Raw genomic sequence first — 26,196 nt, 5'->3', positions numbered from 1 at the left:
AAAATGGTGCAAAATATGCATAAAATGCTGGCAGAAGTAGCTGCAACATAAAGGGTATGGAACAATATGTATATATACTATAGTTACTGATTTCACAATTTAAATGAAAATAAATGAAAGCTACTTTGCTTTTTTGAGCATCATGCTTAACCGTGATGTGTATACTCACATTCAGGCAGTTGTCTCAAATATATATATACACATACACACACTACATCTGACAATGAATTAACAAAAAAAAAAAAAAAAAAAAATCACTGCTGTTTGCTTGTGAATTTCTATGGGTAAAGAGGTCAATAAAACTGGTTCTTTTTTTTTCCATTAGATGATAAATGAACTAAATATGATTATTATAAATCCTCATCAACTTACATTTAATTGTTTTCGCTCTAAACCAGTAGAAGAGCAGTACTGACCACTACTGACTGCATTAAAACAAACAAATAAAAAACAAACTGAAAACCTGATGTGTTTCCTAAACCCCAGTGAAAACTACCTAAAAGGCCAATAAAGACTGTAGCTCTCTCAGTGGACATAAAATTGGTTGTTTGGTACAGCCGATAGCAGGAATATTTACTTTAAAACGGATCTCTAAACACAAACATGTTGGACATTCAGAAACTGGAATAGATACATTTTTGTATTCATTTACATTTACAATCTACAAGGAAAAGTGTTATGAAACACCTCATTTGGGGAACTATACTGAATCAATGCTCATCTCATAAATACTGTTTAGCATCCCATTATTCATAGATGATGGTTACAAAGATAGGCCAAACCCGATCAGCTCTACTTCCTATGGCAACTTCACTGTTCCTTGGCCCTTAAGCCTCCCTTCCCAGCTGTTACATCTCCTATACAAACCCCACAGACTATCACCGGCAGTCAATATTTGGTAGTGTATACCTCCAGATCCTTGAATTTATTCCCAGAACTGAATTTATTCCCAGAAGATTTGTCTTGGATGAAAAAGTAAGAATGACACAGAGAATGCTTTCCCTAAACCAGTACAACACATCCTTTCAAAAACAGGCTGCACAATCTGTTGCTGCAGAAGCAAAGATTTAACAAGCTACGGGTGTTACAGTTCTTGTAAATCATCACTCTCGGTTACCTCTAAGTCTAAAAATTTATGAGAGGATAAACATACTATGATGAGAATGGATTTCTTTCTTTTAGCTCTGCAAGTGCACCTTGCATAGGGAACAAATACATCTGCTACATATACCAAACAAATAATAATGAACATATGTAAATGTATACTTCATGAATGGGCTTCTTATAGTTTCATCTAATGTTATTAGAAGCCAGATGTATTAGAATGTGTTATGAAAACAGAGGGAAGAGAAAAGCAGTTTGAAATTCTTCACAATATTTCAAGAGAACACTGGCTTTTAAAGGAAATTCTGAGAACTTAGTCACCTGCTTTCCACAGACAGGCAGTGGGACATTTATGCTCATTTTCCTCTGGAAATCCTGTACTTACACATGCTACCTATAATCTCAGAAAATCAAGATGTTTCTCAGCCCCTTTGATACCAGGCTAAATAGACACTTTATTTTGCAGTACGGGTCGCCAATGAAGCTCATAGTGCTGATCAAGTTTTTGAAAACTGCCTCTAGGGGTAAAAAAAGAACAAAAACCAAAAAGAACAAAAAATGAGATACAAACCCAAAAGGTCAGGATTTCTGATGCACACAAATGAAACAATAGCTAAAATATCTGTCCAGTGACTGGCTCATAAGTATTTGTCCCTCGGTGTTTACAAATGTCTATTAGCCCATGTTTTCATAACGAAAAGAATTTGGCACTGTATTATACAGGGAGACTGTTTTGGTACATTTGCTCTCCTACCATTTTCAATGCAATAAAGACTTGTTACAATAATGCATGTGCATGCAACAGATTCTCTCCTCTAGGTTATTTTGTATTATACAGGATTAGCAGCAACATGCACCTGACAGCTGATTTGCCTTGTAGTGAAAAACAAAACTCATGTGGGCAAATCTCACAGGAAGATGTGAGCTCACAGCTGGGCTCACACTGACACCATTCTTGGCATGAGGTGATTATGGCTTCTCTAAACTCCTGATGTCTGAACAAGCAGAAACTGAACCATTTTTTTGTGCTTTTGCCTGAAGCGGGAATTACTAGAGCCAACACTGCCTCTCCAAATGAAACACATCCAGAAGTTTGAGATCCTGACTAGAATAGCAACTACACAAATTGTGACTCTTTTTTACATACATGCATTAGATCATCCTAGACAAAATGTGTAATTTCTAAAGAGTAAAACTTTGTTTTCTATTTTTGTTTGTTTTAATCAAAAAGATTATAGTCCCACAGCTTCCAGTAACTCTGAAAGTGTAAACTTCAAAGCACAAAGGTGAAGTTGTTAGTGAAGTGTTCATTACTGCATATCTTTGTCACAGTTTAAGGCAAACATATTTAAGATTGTACTAGTAACTGATATGACTACATAAATATATACATATTGAAACTCACGTATATTTGCAGACATTTATATCTGTGGATATATAAAAATATTTATTTTCTTAGCAAAGTTAAAGTCTGTGTAAAAACATTAAGAATAGTGAAAAAGGTAGGAACTCTAATTCCTCCTTTGGAGAAAAGTAGTAAGTCCCCTGGATATCCTATATAAAAACACTCTCTGCAAGAGTACATCTCATTTTGAATTCTCACTTATCTAATTGTGGACTAATATATTTGTTGAAGATTTCATAAATAATTAGATAATATTCAACAATTATGTTGTGAGGTTTGATTGCTACAGCATAACTATAGGCCGCTGTTGTACAGAAAATAACATTTACTCAGACAGTGTATGTCCTGCTGTAACAGACTGCGTAGCTGCTACAAGTAGAACTATTTCAGAATACAGTTTTTGTTTCAATGTGTTCACATATGAAACCTCATCTGGGGACACCTTCTCTGAAAATTCTTCGGCCAAAAGAACAGCCAAATGCAGATACATTTTCCCTGGTCCCTCTAAATCTATAGCAATTACCACTCCAAAAGAACTGACATGCTGTAAAAAAAACCTATTCTGACAGAATACAGGAAATGCAACAATACATCAACCCCCCAAACTATGCTTCAACTTATACCACAGACATTTCCAGTTAAACATAACAATACTGCCTCATCCTCGCCTTCTGTAGATTTGCTAGTATAACACTATAATACAAGAATATACACAACTCTGGAAAACTCTGAAATGCAGAGACTCAATAATGTAAAACATCTACTAGATACAGTCCGAAATTCAGTCTAACCATGGATGAAGATCTTGCATTTCTTCTCCTTCATTAAAATGGCAACTGAACAAGGGGCAAAACTTCACCTCATATGCCATATAGGTACTCTTTCCAACGGAGTATGACAAAGGACACCTTAAGACATGACTCAGTTTACTGATTACAAGCACATGCTCCTAGCAGTAGTCTGCCTGTAGCCATTAAACACAATTCTAAGATTTTCCACCTTTAAACCTCACTTACATTATACACTTGTAACAGTAACATCACCATTCTGAAAAATTATGATAGTGATGGGAAAAAAGGGGTTATCAGTGCAAAGGGCCCTGTATGAAGTGCATGCTCATTATCAATCTTAGTTTATCTAGGCTTTTATTCCTTCCAGAAGAAGACATTCTGTACAGTGTACAAGTGAAGTCATTCTCTCCGAACAAGACATCTGTATTCCAACTGCTGGCTATACCTATCATGTGGCTGAACAAGACACATCAAATGAACTGGATTCCAGTGTAAAATTCCCAAGGAAGATTCCTGTTCTAGTAGCATATGACTGGAGTGCACAGATTCCAGAAATACTTTTTAGAAGTTGGTTTTGATTTTTTTTTTTCACTGCCAACAGAGAATATTTAGAGTATTTCTTTCTTTATCCTGAGTAAAGGGTTTTTCTATTTATCAAAGCCCTAGGCACACACTGCTATAGTGCAGTTAGATTTTTGTCATATAGTCCCAGTATCCTTAAGGTCATTATTGGAATTTTCTGGAGCAGTTCTCCTCATTCTTCTCCAACAGGTGGTGGTGGCTGGCATAGCTTGTATAACCTGACAATGACAAAAAACAAAGCAATTGTTATTCTGAGAACTTGGTCATTATTAAAATGGGTAAATTTAAGGAACACAAACTAAATCTAAGTCTTCCTGCACTGCAAAACAAGAGACTGAATTCAGTTTAATAACACTGATATAATGCCAGTAGATTTTTATTAATGAGCATGAATGTTCACAATGAAAGTGGTATCATTAAAACACACATCTATAAGCAATCTTATAACTAAAGACATTCCGATTTAGTCAAGTTTTCATATTTCTGCACTGACGACACCGGTCTGGAAAAACCTAAGTCTCCACTAATCCAATTACCAGTCGTTGCTCTGAATGTCTAAATCTGAAAAGCTGCTTGGTGGACACAGCTGCCTCCAATTTTGGTTTGGTTTGGCACAGTCACACCTCACTCTAAAACAGTTCCCTATAAAACTGACGCTGTTTGAAGGACCTAAGACAAATGTCAGATACCTGACAGGCCAGCACTAAGATTTTAAACTCCCCCCCCACACACCCTATTTCTACATGTATGAAGTCAAGAGCAGTTAAGATGTGGTACATATTAATATCGCAGTACATATTGGAATAGCCACTCCTTCATTTATAATGTTTTTTGAACTTCTAGTAAGCCCTTCAGTATGGACTTGGTTATTAGCAAGTGTTTAAAACTTTAACGTAATGTCAGGAATACTGAAAATAAATGGCAATCATTCTGACCTCAAGCTCTCTGTCCTGTAAGTATGTCCAGCATACAGTATCTCTGCTGCAAGCACAGCAATTAGAAGCAGCGATAGACATGATCTCATCTGGAGATTACATATTTTCCTCAGGGAAAGTGTCTCATTGAAGGAACAGTAAAGAGAAGAGACCAAGGATAGCATGGGAAGGAGAAAAAAGCATCAGAAGAAATGAAAAGACAATGACACAGCATGTGCATTAATTATGAAGAATCTCAGATATTGAAGTACCGAAACAATAGAAATAGCAGGTTTGGTAGATCTGGCTACAGGCAGGGTTGTGAACTGTCCAGTAGCTTGAAAGCTATTTAAAATCACAGTATCATAGAATAGTTTGGGTTGGAAGGGACCTTCAAATATCAACTGGTCCAACCTCCCTGCAATGAGCAGGGACATCTTCAACTAAATCAGATTGCCCAGAGCCCCATCCAGCCTGGCCTTGAATGTCTCTAGGGATGTTGCATCCACCACCTCTCCGGGCAACCTGTTTCAGTATTTTAGCACCCACATTGTAAAGAATTTTTTCCTCACGTCCAGCCTGAATCTCTCCTCTTTTAGTTTAAAACCATCACCCCTCATCCTGTCATAATAGGCCCTGATGAAAAGTCTCTCCCCAAGATGCTCAGGATATCTGAGTTTTCCACATATATTTTGAAAATTTGCCTGCTAAACATCACATTTATATGACTCCATTTTAACTCATCATAAGTTTCAAAATCATACTACAAATCAACACAGAAAACAAAAGTCCATACATGTGGCTGGGCTCCACAAACAATTCAAGATTAATGGGCTGCTGCCTTCTTAGCAGCTACAGAAATTATGTGAGGCACAATATGTATGGCTGCCCCCATGAGTATGAAAATGCTCTTCAACTTCTAGTCATATCCTGTCAGAAAAAGCATCCTGTGGCTATGCAAGAGCAGGGCAGGATAGCTGCTGTTCTCTGATTTCAGTTTCTCTAGGAGTTAACCTAGGATACTGACAACACACAATGGCCATGTGCTCAATAACTGTTCTCCAAATCTCACTGGAAGTGATTGTCAAGCACGGATGGTAAGAATGGGGAGCATCAATTCTGTCAGTCACACAGCAATTGCAAACCTGCTCTCAAACCTCCACCATGATGTGTTCTTAAGATCACTGGGCTCTTCCACATTGTCACCTGGCAGATTCAGAAACGTGATCATTTAAGGTCACATTGTGCAGGCACCAATGTTTTTGTTTGGAGCCATAGATAAGGCAGTATACATGTATTTCCCCATCTCCCATTACCAATGAGAGAATAAGATGGCCTGATTTTATACAGACAAGTATGCCCAGTAAAATAAACAGAGCTTGAGTTATTTGATTCTGCTAATGTGATAAAGCAATAATATTCAAAGCTGGCAAAAGACAGATAAAATTACTGTCAGAATCTCCTCAAAGTAACTGGAGCAAGGTTAGTTCTTTGTGATGTTTCTTCTTTGTGATGTTTTAGCAAAACCTAATTTCTCTGGAACCACGTGCAGAAAAGCTGAGCTCCAAGTTCTGTGTATTCTTCAGATTGAGATGGTAATCATTAAGATTACTTGTCTTCAGAACAAGTGATATATGGGAATTATGAAGCAAACAAACAACAAGGCTGCATAAATTCCTAAGGAGGTATAGTTGATGAGGAATGACAGAGTAGAAACAGCCTGTTCTGGGTCAGTATGTATGGAACTACTATCTGAGACAGTACAAACAGGTCAGCTGAGAAAAGACAGAAAGCAGTGGCAACTGCAGAGAACTGAAAACACTGTCAAGTGATGCTAAATGGAACCCTATGTAATGGTAAAATTCTTTTCAAGGTAAAGAACTGAGAACCCACAGTATCATCAAAATTACACCCCTGCTGGCTATTCCGACTTATGTGACATGTCGCTAATGGTACACCAAACGCCTCAAACACTGAGATCAGTTCCTGTGATATTGCTGTTGCTGCTGACTGGCAAGCATGCTGGATGCATCTGTCTATGTTCTAGGAGCTCTCATACTTTTTCTTCAGCATTTCATTGCTATGTTGTGGGAGTGTTAGCTGGAAAGAAGTGATCTTTTCTCAACTGATGCAAAGTCAAAAGATGTCTCATAGCTTAGTTTTTCTTTGTAAGAACTTAGATTTTTCCTTTATCACAAAAGCTGAATCTAGATGCACGCTCTGTCATTTAGAGGTAGGAAAAGTCTGGTTTGCAAAAATTACTTGGCTGTTTTCAGGATTATGTCATGAAGAAGGAGTCCATTTAAGTTCAAAACCATACCATCCAAAATACAAAAAGCTTCTCACAGCTTTTACTGTAATAAAATGTTTTTGTACTGCCTTAGCGTCTCACAATGCAAGACAATTGGTCAGGCAATTTTGGTCCTGGATTGCCTCTAAGCTAATCGTTACTGTGAGAGAAGGGATGCCCTCATCTGCTTGGTAAAGGCAATGGCTCTGTTGCTGATAGATTTACTCTAGAATCTAGTACTTCTGTTTGATCTTACCTAATGTCTTTTATGAGGCATGCAAGATGTGTACATGCTCCAACAAATGTTGCTACTCATCAACAGAACAGTAGCTGCTACTCCGATTTACTCACTCCCTGGACACTTAAGGTACACATCTTTTTTAGAGTCAGATCAAGCACAGGAACCACGTGCAGTGGTTAGGTACAAGCAAATTATGAGCAGTATCTTGATTCACTACTGGGAGAATGGAACCACGTGCAGTGGTTAGGTACAAGCGAATTATGAGCAGTATCCTGATTCACTACTGGGAGAATGGAACCACGTGCAGTGATTAGGTACAAGTGAATTATGAGCAGCATCCCTATTCACTACTGGGAGAACCTGGGACATCAAAGAAAAGGGGAGCAAATTGTGTAAGAAAAAGTTCCTGAGTATTAGTGGTCAGAATCCAGAAGACAGTCCTTCCACAAGTCTATGGACAGCATCGTTAGTCAACAAAACCCATTATGTTTTAAACTGGTTAAAAAAAAAAAAGTCTGAATTAGAGTTGGATTAATAAATCCATATATTAAGATAAAATTAAGAACACTGTTGTTTGGTTATTTCCATTTATAAGTGCTGTGCTTATTAAGAAACATTTCAGGTACCTGCAGTCCATCACAGCATTAAAAAAGATGGATAAATATAGAGCAGTCACATTTTTCATACTAATGAATGTTTCAGAAAGAGACAAAGAAAGATTACATCATCTCTAAAAGCAACTAGGACATGATTTTGCTGAGATAATGCAGTACAGTATTTCATTAAAATGGGGTTATGGATTTAGTTACGAATATTTCCCTCAAACCACTAAACATCACAAGTGATGAAAGACTTACTCCAGTGTTTTCATAATTAACATGAACTAGGCTTCAGTTTTCAAAAATGGCTGTGTTTTGTAGTGCTACATAGCCTGAACTTCTGCAACTAATTACGTAAAACTGTGTGGCTAAGAATGTAATTGATTTTATATACATTAAAGCCAAATCTTACCAGTTTAGTGCATAATGCAGAGTTTTGAGAGCTTTTGAGCTTTTGAGCAGCTAGACCAGAATTTGGCACAAACTAGACAAAATCATGGTCTAGGACACAAACAATCAGTTACCTTGGCACAGACTGTGGTGTTCGATCCCTCACTCCCAAATTCTTGGCTGTGTTTTGTACTCTTGCACCCTGTGAAAGAAAAATAACAACTCTGCTTCATTTATTCCAACACAAGTTAGAAAGTTTCCTGAACTTTCTACATGAATGTAACTATTGACTATAATTAATACGTATGCTCCATGTCCCGAAACAACTCTCCTCTTCTAAGGTGGAGAACAAGTTAGAGCAGTACTTTAATTCTCAACTTAGAGAAATACGCAGAAAAGAGGCAAAATCTTTCCGCTTGTCATTAAATAAATATCAACATGAAAGACTTCATAAAAACCTAACATTCAAGGCTTAAAACAATCCAAACACATCTTGCTTGATTTTTGTCACCATTCTTTGTAGAAGGCATGGATAACAAAGTCTTTTTCTGAAATGTCACTTATTTCCTATGAACTTATGAACAAACAAATATTATACCTTACTTCCTACAAATAACTTTCCAGTTAGAACTAGGAAAAATGGCCTAAATTAAGGCACTAAATTCAGCTTAGAAAAATGCAGGCCCTGCTCTTCCTTTATAATCACAGAATAAAAAAAAAAAAAAAATTAGGTTGGAAGGCATCTCCCAAGATTGTTCAGCCCAAATAGCCATGCTTAAAAGCAGGGTCAGCTAGAGAAGCTGGTCTCTCTATACCTCAACTGATCCTTTGAAAAACAATATTGGAAGTATTTTTGTCTTACTGACTCATCTAGGAAGGAGGAAGTTGAAACATGAAGAATGTTCATATACCATGATAGTGAAAAAAGCACTCTTCTGCAAACAAACTAATTTAGACTTATGAAAGAACTTAGTAAAAAATTGATTTTAAATTATGAGGTCCAGCTTTTAAAGTGCAGTTTTATTAATGTAAAGTAGTCATCATAAAGAAACATCTGTTAGATTTAGGTTTTTTATGTTTTCCAACATTTTAAAGAAGATGGCAACTACTTCTTCTGTCTGTAATACATACATTGACTCTCCCTTTTTTTCACCTTTTGTACTACCTAAATTCAGGACAAAATAACAGGGAACATAAATACATAACCTCAGAATTCTTCCAGTGAGATCTTAGATTGGTGTGAAATTTCAAAGATAATTTACATTCCAGAGCTGCAATGGCAGATGCACATGGTGTAATAATTAGGTAGAATCATTGATTCACTATGTAGAGTAAGACTAGACCTTGAATTTGACTGAAATGTGGTACCCAGGTAATTTAGAAGGTATTATTTCACTGTTATGGGCTCAAATGAAAGATGAAAAAGGCTGGCTGGTTACACACAGGTAGGTTCTCATCATTTATGTAAATCAACATGTGACAAAAATACTGTGTCCTTACTTTTTGGGGGGGGGCTTGGGGGAAGGGATGAGGGAGAAAGTGGTAAAGACAGAGGAAATAACGAGAGTACCTGCAGAACTAAAGGCAGAATATAAGTGATTTTACTAGCTTTACATCTAGTTCAGTAACCTTATCTCCACCAGGTGCAAAAGACACGTGATTACAGACAACAAAAAACATACATCTTTCCCCAGGAACTCCTCCAGAACTCAATCATCAGTCACTCAATACTTCTCTGTTCAGCAGTGAGTATTTAATTGATTTCAGTGATTCTCTTCTTTCCCATCTCATCTTGAACCCACAAATAATTTCACATCACTAACCTCCTTCTGGGAGGAGATTCACATCTTGGGTACAATCTTATCTTGTTGTGTCAAGAACCACTGTTTTCACTTAGTTTGAGTCTGCCAGATGCCTTTAGTTTTGCTCTGATAAGGACTATGGTCAGTCCCTATCCACACTACATGTTCTTTACACCTCTATCATATTCTCCTTCACTCATGAAGCTGAACAATCCTAGATTATTTTGTTGGTTTGTCCTATCCTGTCTATAAACCATACCCAACTGTTGATATTTTTATTTTTTTAAACCTTCTCTGAACTTTTTCCATTCAGCTATATCCTTATGGAAAGGATCAGAACATCAGTTCAAAATGAAGGGTCATGACAGCATGATTTCTATTTTGTCATCTGTCCTTAACTAAACCATCGTAAATTCTTATTTGCTTTCTTGATAGCTACTGAGAATTGAGCTGATGTCTTCTATCATATCCCTGAGGTCTTGAACATAAGATGTAATGGAAAGCTCACAGTCAATTATTTTGAATGTGAACTTAGGGGTTTTTTTTCCCTTGTTTTAAGCGTGCATCACTTAACAGTTATCTACACTGATTTTCATCTGCCATTTTAGTCATGAAATGTCTAAAAAGACCCTTTTGTATTTCTTCACAGTTACTTCTCTTCTTTAATAAAAACTTGAAAAGAGTTCAGAGAAGAATAGGTAGAATGATTAGGTAAGAAAACACAACTGAAAAAAAGAAAGATCACATTAACTGACGTTCTTCTATCAACACAAGTGGTGGTTTATCAGGGAAACGATCATCAAATTCAGGACAGACAGGCTCCTCTAAAGGGGCCTGTAGCAACAGGACAAGGGGTAATGGTTTTGAACTAAAAGAAAGCAGATTCAGACTGGATATTAGGAAGAAATTTTTTACAATGAGGATGGTGAAACACTGGACAGGTTGCCCAAAGACATGACTGAAGTCCTGTGTCTGGAAACATCCACAATACTGCAAGTCTGCTGCTAAAAAAGGGAGTAAAATCTGGTCTCTCAGACTACAGTATGCTGGATGGAAAACAGGACAGTTGAATCGCAGGGGTTAAAAAAAATAAAGAAAGAAACCCCAAGATGACAGACTGCTGAGACTGGCATATGATCAACATAACTGTGAGACAGAATATACATATACATGACAAAATTATCTAAATTAATCACATGTAGATCCTGAATGTCAGTGCTGTGACTACCTCTGAAACAAAATCACCCTATTTTTATTTGCCTCATTCACTAGACGTATTAATTTTAGTATCCTGCTCATGTAATAAATCAAATGCATTGATTTAAAAAGGAGTCTAGCTTTATACAGCCATGTAATTTATTGTTTAGCAGGGGAACAAATTAGACCTTACTAACAACCACCAGATTCTTATTTCTTTTGAGGAAAAGCCCCCAAGAATTACTAGCAACTTGCTACTTGACATCTTTGTCTCCACTGAGCATCATTGTTTTTTTTATTTATATTCCAATACACTGTTAATTTATGCTTCTCCAATATCATTCTTAAAGCTATAGCAGTGTAAATATTGACACTGTCTCACATAGGTGTAAGGGACAGTTGTGCTATGCAAGCTCCAGAACACTTCCCTCTGCATACCAGTTTAGCCAGAGCACTGGCGAATGGTGCTGGCAACACTGAGGAGACACCGCCATCAATCTAGAGTCTTACATACAAACTAGTATTTACACTGCCATGAGAAAAAGTGATAGGTTTATTTTCAAGCTACACACTAATTTGAAGTTAGCAAGAAACAGTCACATAAAGAAAACAGATTTTCTTTATGCCGTATGCAGAGAGCTCTAAATCCGTACAATTCTCATGAGAATTATTTAAAATGTAGTGCTGTTATTATACTCATGAAAAGGCATGGAAAAATTATTACTTACTTAAAAGACAAGATAAATTCTCTCCTAATCTTTTCTGTGTATCAGATTTTTAGTTACCTTTCTTCCTCAGAGCCCTGCACCCTCCTGCAGCTCCTTTCCTACATCTCTGTCCTTTCCATGCTTTGCTGCATCCTGAAGACACATCCTGTCATGATGCTTTACATAGTATTTTGTGGGTACAGATGTTTACATGAATAAACATATATGAGTAAATAAAATTACCAGAAGATAGCTGGGCCTTTTTGTCAAAAAAATTATTTTATAAATCCAGCTAGACTGGATAAGCAGATAAAAAGCTGAAACCAGTTAACAAAAACCATGCCACAGACCCAAGTTCATATCAACTCTCACAAGTTGGTCTCTTTTCTGTAGTTCTCATGGAGCAGGTGCTTGTCAATACCTCATTAAAACTGACAGGGCAATTACTTTGAAAATCTATCCAACGCTATCATGGGGGCTATTATGAGTTGTCATAAACATGATCACAACCTCATTCAATTTACAAGGGAAAAAAAAAAAAAACCAGTTTCTGAGGTCATCCATTCAATCAGGTGTCTTAAGTTATTCAGTACTGATGCCCCAAGCTGGAAGAGGTACCTGCTTTGAGCAGAAATAATTTCTCCTTCTGGAAAGCTGATGCTACTAGGAGCTAATGTTGCAGCCTTCTCCAGAATAACAGATGGAATAGATGTTCTTTCATTTGCACTTGCCTGTGTCTAATCTCTTTATACCACAAAAGATTCAGGGTAAAATAGGCTAACAAAGTTTTTGTTTGTTTGGGGTTTTCTTTTATATTAAGCCAGGAAAAAAGCCTGGCTTTTGCCCTTAACTAAGTGTTCTGCAACAAACCCCAAGAAGCTTTCTCCGTGCCTCCTGCAAGTTTTATGGCCTGCATTATGCTCCTGACAGTTAAATCCTACAGATAATTTCAACATTAAATCTGGAACTGTTTTCTAAAAAATACCATAGTGCATTGTTAAAATTACTCAAAAACATTTAGAATTTAATGGAGGGTTGTATTTCTACTTGAGAACTCCAAGACTGATTTAAATTTACAACAAAAGATTATTACTCTATTAATTGCAGCAGTGATTTCCTGCAAGAGAAAGAATGTGTGAAAAGTCTGGCTTGATATACTAGCAGACTTTCTTGCAGTGTCTGTGGGTGGTATTGAGATATTGGTATCTCTAACAGCTATTGATCACCTGCTGTTTTACTTCAAAGAATGTAGCCTCACTGGAGGCTTCTTTCTACATCTCTATTTGAGCAAGTGCAGCCACTCAAAACCATGCAAGTTACTTTTATTTTGTCTTTCATTTTCATTTAATAAACTGCACAACCACAAATGAATCAGCATTTTTTTAACTGTGTATTGAAAATGCACCCTTGGACAGAATACATCCTGCAGGCAGACATATGTAAAATTCTATGTTCACGGCTTTTGATTGCAAAATACCCAGATATGACTTTTGTCTAGAACTTCAGGAGGAGACATATCAACCTATACATGCAAGTTTATCCTTATACAGCGGTAGCTTTCAAGTCAAGTTAAAGCTGTAATTCCTGAGCAGACCTACAAGTTCTGAATCGAGAACCTTGAGGGTATTTATTAACCACAGAAACTTATTTTATGCACCAAATAAAGTGGAAGTCCAATATGAAAAGGAATGAGCATAATCACTTTGATGTACCCATGTTAGGCAGTAGCACTTACATATAATCAGAATCTATAGCTTGAGGGTATCTCCACAATTGCTTTAACAGACTAAGGGTTTGATCTAGTACATGTGTATTTTTGTTTACAGCAATTTAGAATTAAAGTGCAGCTGGTTAATCATTTTCATAACTCAACTGTGACTGCTGCACAGAATATGGAGCAAAATTAATGAAAATAATAAAATTAGATTCAAATTAAACACCAGAATTTATAAATCTTGTCTTATCTGTGATTAATTGTTCTGATATTTAATTATCTTTTTTTTCCACTTCAAAATTGAGTGCATCCTGTATCTTGTTTATGCTTTTGTCATAAGGTTGAAAGCTACCACAGGCTGAGATATATGTTCCATATTCACACAAGAGTGATTAAATCCCCACTCAACTGCTCTTTGATCAACTGCATAGGTTGAGCTCTTTAATCTTCACTTCATAAGCCTTGTCTAACCACCTATGGATCATTGGTACTCCTCCTCTGAACTCCTTCCAAGATTCCAAACATCCTTTTGGAAGTATTTATCCGATAACAAAATATTCTAGGAAACATAGTGCAGATACAGTAGAGTGTATCCCCTGCTTTCAGTAGATACTGCCTTTTAATCCAGAATTTTTTGTTATATCTTAGCACTAGGAGTCCATGTTGAGGCGGTTATCTGTCCACAACAGCCTCTAAATCCTAGTATTTTATTATGACCAAAGAGTGAAAAAACACTATTTTGAAATAAGCACACTGTTCTCAGAAATCTTGCCTGGAAAACTGAGAACCACAGTATGTATTTCTCCCCTTCCCTCCTACACTTCCCCTTCATTCAGTACATGAGTCATTTTTTATTAACAATAGTCAATAATCTTAAGTTACTTTTATAGATATGTATTATAATTAAGACTGTCTTACTCAACTGACTATTTTGATGTAAGGTGATGCCACAGCAGTTCCTATACAAATACCATTAAATAAAATCATAACCCTGTGAAAGTTATGATCCATTTACACATACAGAGAAAGCAAGTTGGTTAAAAACAGCCTGTTCCACTATTTAAAAACACACCTTTCAGTCAACAACAAAGAAAGAGAATTAACAAATCCAACAAAATACCCAAATTATGAAAATTCACAACACTAAAATGGAGGTTAAAAAATTCTCGTCATTCAATTCAAGTCATTCTTGTTTCATGATACCATGTCTTGTTTGGAAGCATCAGTTCTTACCCACAGTAAGCATCTTACCTGTTTGCGCATGACGTCTGTAGCTTGCATGATATAGCGCGGAGGTAGCCCATGGCTCCGAGCCAGAATGATCGCCTGTTCCAAGGTAACACTCAGAGTGCAGCTACAATGAAAGACAGAAGTCAGCTATCTGCTAGCAGTGATCTCCTTAAAATAATTGCTTTTAGATCAATTCGCTTTTTATAAAAGGTTATCAATGAAACGATTACATAGTAGACCTGACCCTTAATCCTCTCCCACCCATGTAGGCATTAGCTTGAATGCTAAAATGTGTCTTAAGTAGAAAGATTTTGAGTGTGGCAAGTGTTCCAGCTGATTAACAACCAAAGGCATTTGCCTTGTAAAAGACAACCCAACTGTGGCTTGGCAAAAGCACGAAAGAGTGACAATCCAAGGAGAACTTTTTGTAATTGTATAAATCCTTTTCCAGGTGGTTTCTGCCCATGTTATCTCTCACCCTCCACTGTTAATGCAGACCCTAGCCTTGCTACCAGGATCCTGGCATCTTGCCATTGATTTAGCTTAGTTATTAATCTCATGGCACGTTAGTGCAGTTCAGCCCAAAATTAAGAGATATTTACCCCTTTCAAAAAAGCAACTAAATAGGGCATTCCTTCAAACAAACCATCTTCTGCTACTTTGCCAATATTCTTCAAGTAAACACTTGAGGACATAAACTCATCATGGTACCACAGCCTAATGAAAAGGTTGTAATTGCTTTTGTCACAGCAACCGGGAAAGTTTCAGAGCGAAAGATCTTGCTGTAGGACAACCTGTCACGACACTAGACAAGCAGCAGTAGAAAAGTCATTTTGGACATGCCATCTGATTTCAGTTGTCATGGCGAGGACAAGGACAGATAGCTGGCTTCTCATGCAATCAAGACCAAAGCTGTACAAGACTCACAGGTAAAGGCAACAAAACTGAGTTGAAACCGGGATTTTTTTTAAAGCACAACATGTTTGAGGGCTGCTATCATCCAAAAGGTGACAGCGGCTCCATTCTGCACCAGTAAGCTGCTTGGTGATTTTTCTTTTCACAACCAAAGTACTGCAATAATCAAATATCTTCAATCAGAAAGATGAGTTTTACAGCAAACAACCCTACCTTAGCAGACCCTGAAAAAAGCTGCAGATTTCAAGCTCAAATAATAGAACTGAGACACATGGTTAAAATATACTTTTGAGTAGCCTTTTGGCAAAATCCTGACCAAAAGATTTTGCACAGTTTATATTATGCACACAGAACAGACAGTATGTTTCAATCAAACACTCATCTTGCTGAGCAGAAGATCTGTAGGAGGAAAAATGTGTCTGCACTTATTTTCTTACTGAAAAAAAAACCACCCTGACATGTTTTAAATACCACTTAAGTAAATTTATGGACTGTAAAAAGTTTCACAGTAGTGAGTGTAGAAGATACTAAATTTGATCTGTAGCTTTATTAATGGTCTTTCATTAAAAATTTATAAGCTCAGTCATTTTCCTTGGTAATGAAATAATTTTTATTCCTCTGTTTCTTGTGTACACTGACCTCAGAGTTACCTTGAAGCAAAAAATCTATTGATCTTTTGTGTTATATTTAATCTTTAAGGTTTTATATTTAAGGATTAAGGTGCATAATAGTTAAATATTAGGCTAGAAATTCTAAACACTGTGTTTTCATCTTGTCTTTGAAAGGTGTAAGATTGCATTAATAAAGTACATGCTCATCATATTTGCCAGCACCAAAATCTAAACACCTGACCTTCAGGACCAGACTGTAAAGGAAACTTTGATCCATTGACAATGAGAAAAAGCAAAAGTATATGAAATCTGACAGGTGTAATCTAAACCAGAGAAAAAGGGGGAAAATGTCTCCCCGTGGGTATAATAGAGGCTAATGGGCTCAAAGTACAGCTTTCAAACCAACCAGTTAGAGAGCCAACTTTCCCATAAATCCCATCTTCCTGGAACCCAGAAAGAACAGAAAAAAATCATATTCTGCCTGTGATAATCAAGACTAACAAAAGAACTTCTTAAATGAAGGTCAGCTTGAAGAATTAGGTGCAAACACTAATCTTGAATTAGAAATGACTGCCAAACTGTTCCCCATCCAAAACCTGATGAAATGGCTGTTGATCATGGTACAAACCATCTACATTTTGACAATGCCAACCACAATTCAGAAATAAAGTTGCCAGGTTTGTAGATGAAGACAGGACCACAGTGGGAAAAGTGAAGACAAACAGTAAAAAGCCTAATTAAGATTTCTTGAATGGGCTACTGGAGAGGTAGGCAAAACCTACAGTACAATCCCAAAACACTGAGGCTAAAACTGAAAATCTCACCTTAAGGCAAAAAAGAATAGTAATTCTAAGGACAGTAGTTTTAACACTTACGATGACAGCATTGATGATGTTAAGTATTATCACACCTCTTTAATGGAACCTTTTATATTAGAGGGGATGCTGGTTAGATACACCCACTGTTTCTTTTAAAAACATGGTTACTTGTTAGCGTATATAAAAAAAAAAATAGCATCAGTGACTTGATCGCATTTCAATATCCTATTTTCTTAGAGATGTAATTTCATATCACTAGATTTTGTGTTTCTTTTAAGGCACATAAAGGTCTGATGAATGTCAGAATTAAATGTAAATTACTGGTTATGGCTTTTGTCATGTGACTATGAAATAAAGTTACTACTTTCTAAATACTGAAACCAACAACACTCAAATAGCTTTATTTTTGTTGAATACTGAGTCAGTGAAATGTTATCTTCTAATAAAACTGATTATAGAAACCTTTCATGGTGCTACGCTGAACTGGCTCACTAGTAAACATGCATTTACATGCAGGTGCTTTCTCCTAGTTCTTCAAATATGTTTTTGAATCTGAATCTACATATCTGTTACCACAAAGCAAGCTACCCTGCAAATCAGCTGTGAAAGAAACAAATGCACACATAAAACATCAGATGACAACAATATCGTAACTGGAAGTACCTCAGCAACAGGGCTGCCAAGCACAGGGAGATCAAGCAAATGCAGGTTTAAACCAACACAACTTCTACAATTTTACGAAACAATATGAAAGCTGGAAATTCCTCATATAGTAAGACTGTTCTGGTGGTTTGAGCAAGGTTCAATATAAAAGACTGTCAGCAAATATGCACAATATGTAATAATCCACCCTTCTCCTGCATTTTGAGAGCTGATAAGCAGGTGGCATTAACGTTTGCAAAGCGATTTGGAAGCAGTTCTGACCGCTGAAAGCTTCTGGTCACTTGGATGCAATCAGCCCAGAAAACCAAACCGGAAAATATTAGGGAAAAAAACTCCTTTAATGTTCTTAACATTCTGTTACAGGAAGCATAAATCCCAAATCTGTGTATTTTACAGTGCAAACAAACCAAGATCAATTTTCATTTCCCCTCTTTTCCTCTCATCCCTTCTTTTATGCCAGAAAAACAAAAGATCCAAATTCATAATCTCAGAATTTATACCAGCTATAATCACAAATTCCCTGCCTTGACAGATTACAGCAGCAAGGCAGCACAGACGTTTGGCTTTCCCAGCACAACTGGGCTGAGAATTCTTCATTTCACCCATTTGGTTTCCAAGAAACAGAAGGGGCTGCAGCTGCTCCCAGCCCCTGCCTGATATTCCCAGTCTCCCATCAGTCATGACAGTATTGATGTGAAAACTAAATACAAACTTTCAAACATCTTCTGGATCAGACCATCCTGAACAAAATAGGTTAAACCATCTTCTATCACCAACAGCCCATTTGTTTCTGATTGAGTGTGATTTTTACTAAAGGGCTGCAAATTGACTGGATAGACACACATGTACAATGAAAAATGGAGTTGTAAAAGGGGAAAACAGATTGAAATTTCCTAAGAAATAAATTATTTCATGACAGCTTGTTTGATATCCCCTGAAAAGAAAAATAATTTGAGTTCATGTACACTACCTACAGAGCTGCCATTTGGCAAACTGTATATCTGTGTTACCAGAGTAAAATGAATCTAAATCATTCAATTCATTTTCAGGTTTCAGTTAGGATTCCAGCCATCCTACATCCAAAGATGCATCAAAACATCCTGTGGAAAAATGCCCTGAATAGAAATGATGAGTTGAAACAAATTGCCTTAGTAGTTGCCACCATCAGAGATGCCAAAATGAATTATGTTCTAACTATGTGAAAAGGAAGGAAAAAAACCAACATAAAAAGGATGCATCTACGCTTAATCTAATGAAAACTTAAAGCTTCTAATCAACATGCAATTTAATGCCATTGTTACTAATTACTTTTTTCCATACATCATAAGCTAACCTACATTTGACCACCTTTTTAACCAGTTATACTATGAAGTATTCATTTGTTTCTGCCGTCATTTAAATTAATGCTTATACAGCAGCTATTATTTACACCAGTGTATGCAACAATTAAAAACTTCAGTTTTAAAGTAAATCACTTTGGGGTAAACATTTTTTGGGGGTATTTCTCTATAATTACTAGTGATGGCTGGGTAATATGCACCAATTCTGAAGACTAACCCAGAAAAGAAAATAAGCCATGATAAACCTAAAAATGAGGGGAAATGTTTTTCAGGACTATAAAAAACCCCAGCATAATAAGTACAGGCAGGCCTAACTCAAGACCCTCCCACAATTTCTAAGCTGTTCTTATTGTGGGAATATGTCTCCATGCAAGTAAAGTTCAAGCTTGCATTCTCTGTGCCTGTATACTGAAACTGCTAAATAGAATTTCATCTCACAGGGAGAGATGGGCCTTAGGTTGAGTCCCTTTGTGAAGCTGAGATGCTCCCAGTGTGGCAAGACCACTGCTTTAAATCAGCCTTGGACTGAACCCATCCACTGACAGTTAATCCAAAACCTTTGTTATTTTTGCCAACATACAGAAAGCCACTACTCTCTCCACATGAACTGTATTTATTCCATTATGATGGTTCAGTAATCATAAACCATGATTCAGAAAGTAATTACTGTACCACACAGAAATGGATCCAAAAGATTCAAAGTATCCCATGTCTTTTGTTTGCTCATTTCAGTCATACTTGCAAAAACAAACAAAAAAATCTAAAGTCAACTGAAAGCCCAGGTTTGGCCATTATCTCTTCTTGTGTGTGGAAAGTCTTTCACGTTAAAGGCTTCTTTCCATGTAAGCGGGCAAGTAAATCTGATGGAAAAATTGCAGTGTACTTCCTGTCCTGTTCAGGTTATTCATAGGATAATAGTTCAGGTTATTCACTGTTTACACCTCAAAAATTAAAGAAAATCTGGACAAGTTTTTGCTTTTGTATAGTTCAAGAGGATCTATTAAAGTTTTGTTGTAATGTAGCAGTTTTTGTAAGGAAGCATCAGATTCTCCAAAGTCCTGGACTGCAGATATGGCAATAGTGTAGGAACTGAAGCATGACAGAATGATTCTGCAGAGGACAGTGATCAAGTTGTTTGTCAACCCTGCTACTAAATGTCCATAACGTTAAAAGGAGTTCAAATACGAAAAAAAAGAACATATTGAAATCCGTATTAGTAGCAACTTAGATCCATCTTACCCGTTTCAGTGCATTTTATGCACTTTTCTCCATTTTCAGACTGCATTTTACATGAAAGTGTTTCAGAAATTGAAACATGCAAAAGAACTTTAAGACTATAGTCCTTCACATACACACACAGATAACAAAGCAAAAATGTACCAGATTAACTATGAAAGGCAAATATAGATCAAAATAAAAATGATCATCACTGTAGGAACAATCTATTAGTGCTAAATGTCTTGTTTGTCTTAAGACAAATTCTCATGTATCTGACAGTTACATAACTGTTTCCAAATCGTAACCAGCACTGAACGAAATACTCTACTATCCTAAATTATTTTACAAAAAGAAAAGTTTGTGCCTTAGTAGGTAAAGTATCAGAAAAATACACTAATTATAGACAGACATGAAACTGCCATTTAAAAAACCAGAAGGGAATCTTGACTAAATGGGAAGATAGAAGGACTAAAAGCACAGTTTAGATCAGATGGCTGGAAAGGAGCAAGGATCAGTCTTTCATCCTGTGCTGACCTGTCTCCTGAAAGTAGTCCCATCGATTCCAGGAAGCCTTCTTACTGTGAAGCTAATATGTCAGCATAAATGTAGCTGCAAAACTTCAAGGAGACTTTTGGTTTGTAACATACAGTCATTGAGTTCAGGACAAAATTCCTACAGAAAATTTTCTAAACTAATCTAAAAGGAAAAATTCCCATGATAGAATGTCTAAAATGTAAATTCAGAGTACTTATTCTTCACCTTGTTTAATTTGATTCACAGAAAGGCAGCTGGCCATGACAGACAGCTTATGGAATTACTCTGCTCTGCTATGTGGAAGATGAAGCAGGTTTAGCTGGATTGCAGGAGCTGTGCCAGCTACAGGAGACAGCATAATCAACCCTTGGCAAAACCTGCCTCATCATTCAGCTCAGTCTCTGCCAGCCAGAACCCCACTGCTTGAAGGATGGTAACACTAAGGAGAGACTTTTTAGAGGGGAAATTAAAATTCAGAAAAGAAAATAAGACAGTGATTTTTTTATTCACAGGATACTTCTTTTCTCTTGATCCTCCAGGAAATGCAAAATTTTAAATAAACTTGGGATTTGTTTCATTTGGATGCTTTATATGATTCCTTTGAGCCTGTAAGGCCTGTGGTCCCTGAATAGATTTCTGCAGCTGCTGCACCTAATTTCATTTTGGCATGGAAAGAGACTAGGACATGTCTGTGCAGTACAGTTTCCCTCAAGCAGAAGCTAACATCATGATTCAATAAAATTTAAAAGTGCCTTTCATCACCTACATCTGTACAGGGTGACTGCAACTTCAAACAGAACAAATACAAGTAAAAAAAAGCAGAGCATTGTTTACAGGGTGAAAGCTGACTGGCAGGCAGAAACATAATTATGGATGATAAAAAAGGGAAAACAGAAATGCAAACTATTGATTTCTTAGACTAATTTAGTGCTCTCTTCCTGATGTTGATCAACAAGGCATATTCATTTATGATAATCCAAGGAGAGTCTGTAGTACTTGCACATCACTTAGGACAGTGAAGGTTAAAGGGACTTAACCTTGAAGGACTTTTCCCCTAACCTTGTTTTTCTAGTGATTGAAATACATTTGAAAAGAACTGCTGTCTGAAATACATATAGGGTTTCAGGCTCTAATGTAAATTGGTAAACATATAGTCATAATAAAAATCAAAGCAAAGCAATCACCAGCAATACAAAATCCCCAGCATTATCTTGGATACTGGGATGGAAATATGAACTCTGTCAAGCTGTTTTAGCCTAGTGCAGTGTAAAAAACAATTTAATATGGATCACAGTGAAGTCAGAAACCAAGACACTGCTGATCTAGAGAGCAGCAATCACTGTCAATGCAGACAAAGCTGCTGTTTCATAGTTCTTGGCCCCTTCCCAATTGGACTGCCACCCAGCACCTTCCTCCCAGGCTATCTGGGATTTGGTTCTGCTTAGAAGGAGGGGTGGCAGACCACCCCCAATAAATCCATTATAAATATTATATATACATATAGTATATATATTTTTTCTATTTTATATTAGTAAATAAATAAATATATAAAATACCTAAGTTGAGAAAACATAGAAAGGGCTCTGCAGTCAGTTCTCTAAGAGATAAATTGAGTGAGGGAAGGTTCATATGTATATTTTTGGTTAAAGTCTATTAAATATATCTAAATTCTGACAGATTAGATGGTTTGCTCAGTCCCCACTTCCCAGGAACAAAAGGAAGATGCTGACCAGCAGAGCACTCAGTACTCTTCCCCCATTACAGACCAATCACAGAAATTAGGGTAAAATGATGGCTTTTTTTAAAGGAAGTGTACAGAAACCTTGCTCTGAGTTGGTTATTCTTCATTTTCAAGCTGGCAAGGGTGATAAGTGAAGAATATACTTTAAAGATTAACCTGCAAGGACAATTTACATCTTTCCCCCATCAGCTTGCCTAGTAGCATCTGTAGATAATACCAGTTTTCAACTCATTTAATATCCATAGCATAGTGTTAAAAAACAGTCATGAGTAATTGGTCTAGGCCTCCAAAATGTGGATTTCTGCAGCTGATCGAAATCAAGCACTTCACAGCAGTTAGTCCCTAAGAACACAGGAGGACAAATATACAGCCAGAGATAAATACCCTCTTTTACTGAAAATCAGTAGCTTCAACTCTAAGGAACTAACTTACAACTTAAAGAGCACTATTTCACAAGATCTGCCCTGATTAAATAGTATTTAAAAAACAGAAGAAAGAAGCCTTCAAGATTGCAGGGAACAAGCAAAATCATGTTTGTCTATGGGACTCGATCACATCCAGCATCTTACACTCCTTCTTCTGTCCTCATCCCAGGATTTCATGGTGCTGCAAGACAGTTTCAGTCTGCAGAGGAGCAAGGGGTGTAGGTTCACAAAAATACTTCAGAAGTTAGCAGTAGAAATGTTGGGAACAAAATTCACCCAGCAAGCCTAGTGGCTGGAGTCAAAACAAGCTTTCTAGCTACGCAAAAGCAATTTCAGAATGCCAGAAAGTGGAATGTACTCAGTGCTGGGACAAACTTTGCTGCAAACGAAGAGTTGTGGTCAACAGCTCGATGTCCGGCTGGAGACCGGTAACGAGTGGTGTCCCTCAGGGATCGGTGTTGGGACTGGTCTTGTTCAACATCTTTGTTGGTGACATGCACAGTGGGATTGAGTGCGCCCTCAGCAAGTTTGCCGATGACACCAAGCTGTGTGGTTCGGTTGGTACGCCAGAAGGAAGGGATTCCATCCAGAGGGACCTCAACATGCTTGTGAGGTGGGCTGATGCCAACCTTATGAAGTTTAACCATGCCAAGTGCAAGGTCCTACACCTGGGTCGGAGCAATCCCAGGCACAGCTACAGGTTGGGCAGAGAAAAGATTCAGAGCAGCCCTGCTGAGAAGGACTTGAGGTTGTTGGTCGATGAGAAAACGAACATGAGCCGGCTTCAGTGTGCGCTCGCAGCCCAGAAAGCCAACCATATCCTGGGCTGCATCAAAAGGAGTGTGACCAGCAGGGCAAAGGAGGTGATCCTGCCCCTCTACTCTGCTCTCATGAGACCTCAACTTGGAGTATCGTGTGCAGTTCTGGTGTCCTCATCATAAAAAGGACATGGAACTGTTGGAACAAGTCCAGAGGAGGGCCACGAGGATGATCAGGGGACTGGAGCACCTCCCGTATGAAGAGAGGCTGAGAAAGTTGGGGCTGTTCAGCCTGGAGAAGAGAAGGCTGCGTGGAGACCTCATAGCAGCCTTCCAGTATCTGAAGGGGGCCTACCAGGATGCTGGGGACGGACTCTTCATCAGGGACTGCAGTGACAGGACAAGGGGTAATGGGTTAAAACTTAAACAGGGGAAGTTTGGATTGGATATAAGGAAGAAATTCTTTACTGAGAGGGTGGTGAGGCACTGGAATGGGTTGCCCAGGGAGGTTGTGAATGCTCCATCCCTGGCGGTGTTCAAGGCCAGGTTGGATGAGGCCTTGGGTGGCATGGTTTAGTGTGAGGTGTCTCTGCCCATGACAGGGGGGTTGGAACTCGATGATCTTAAGGTCCTTTCCAACCCTAACTATTCTATGATTCTATGAAAAGAAGTGTGGCCTTGGGAGGCCAGCAAGAAAAAACCAGCACACAAAGTCATTTTATATGACTTCAAATTCAGAGGAAAGAACTTCTTCATCCAGTTGTACGCACAACAGTAAGTTCAGGAAACTGTTAAAAAAATTTCTCCAACTTTTACCACTCCAAAAAATAATAGCACACGAATCCCTTTCTAGTCTCTAAATACATGAGTTTTCTTCTGAACTTTTAGAAATTAAGGGCAAAACCTCTTTGAGTACCTATAAAATCTCAAGTAATGCATTCCTTTCTCCTGGAGGGCCTATCTTAAAATTTCTCTGATAATGCCAAGAGGTGATGTTTCTCTCTCTGAAGAGATGGTAGCCACAAAGGCAGTATTAACGTACAACTGAATTAACAGTATCTTTCACAAAAGCTTAAATGGACTCACTTTAAAGCAGAACTAGTCATGCTTTGGAGAAAAGTGTTTTGCACCTTTGCTTTATATAAATAGGTGATCTTGAATCCTTTAACATCTAGATGGAATCCCACACATAATATTTAAATACCATTCCCAGTGGTCATAATGAAATGTCTTGAAATCCAATATGCTGGTTTTCCAGTATTTTGAGGTTTTTAAATATACTTAGACATTTAATAGTTTATACCTTCGAATTAGCCCTAGTTTTGAGCAGAAATTTGACGAATAATTTATTCTCAGGTAAGATCAGCTCACATTCAGAATCAAGCACACCACCATTTATTCAGTCACCAAATTATTCTGAATAATCTGTGACCCACACACTGTGGGTGGTAGTTCATTGGGGCTATTAAAATTCCTCTGCCTTTATTCCTAAACTGTAAGAACGTTTGGCACAAATTCACTGGCCAATTCAGAACTTAACGCACAAAATCATGATGAAACCCGGAGGTAATCTTTTTCAGCTTTACAAAAAAAAAGGCAGAATTAAGCCCAAAGTCTTTTCTAAACACAGAAGACATGCAACTGAAACCCAAATAAAGAGCTGTATAGTTTCGCGGTCTTCTGAAACGACAAGTTCATGATAGTCCATGCTACACAGTATCCCCATCTTCATCTTATATAGTGACTAGTGTTAAATAATACAGCCTTTTTCTGTTATTGCCTAAAATTAAGTACAGTATACAGCATATTATATACACTGATATCACTGATGAGGAGTAATACAAATAGTCTGTTGCAAACTGTGTTAAAAGAAATGGCAAACAGTATTTTTACACAACTTAATTGTGTTGGCTATATCTGGAGTTCCTGCTTTTCATGCCTGATAATCTGCGTTGCAGCTATGTTGCTTGCTTTTTGTTTTTTTTTTTTTTTTTCTTTTTTACATTTCATCCCAAAGCTCTTTTAAAGAAAGGACATTACTTAAAATGAGACGAAAGCAATGTTTGTTCTAACACAATGTACTGGTAACCAAACCTGCTAAAATAAGGATTTGTATAAATCAGGAACTACCGAGCCTATTTTTAACATAAAGCTACCTATAATCTACAGTTTGGAATTGTTATAAAAAGATCAGATATTTAGCATCA

General features: G+C 37.3%; 1 protein-coding gene across 1 annotated transcript in view; it reads right to left on the bottom strand.

The window, feature by feature from the left end:
* Nucleotides 1-4,054: 4,054 nt before the first annotated feature.
* Nucleotides 4,055-26,196, bottom strand: part of PREX2 (phosphatidylinositol-3,4,5-trisphosphate dependent Rac exchange factor 2) — a gene marked incomplete at both ends in the record, with an annotated part of 169,388 nt that continues 147,246 nt past the window's right edge. Inside the window, 3 exons of the mRNA XM_080610600.1 lie at nucleotides 4,055-4,100; nucleotides 8,451-8,518; nucleotides 14,988-15,090. Coding sequence (XP_080466726.1) covers nucleotides 4,055-4,100; nucleotides 8,451-8,518; nucleotides 14,988-15,090 — 217 coding nt within the window. The remainder of the gene's footprint in view (nucleotides 4,101-8,450; nucleotides 8,519-14,987; nucleotides 15,091-26,196) is intronic.

Source organism: Psittacula echo (assembly GCF_963264785.1).
Source record: "Psittacula echo genome assembly, chromosome: 2".
Taxonomy (NCBI): domain Eukaryota; kingdom Metazoa; phylum Chordata; class Aves; order Psittaciformes; family Psittacidae; genus Psittacula; species Psittacula echo.
The sequence above is the reverse complement of the archived record's forward strand: the minus strand, read 5'-3'. Positions and strand labels throughout refer to the sequence as shown.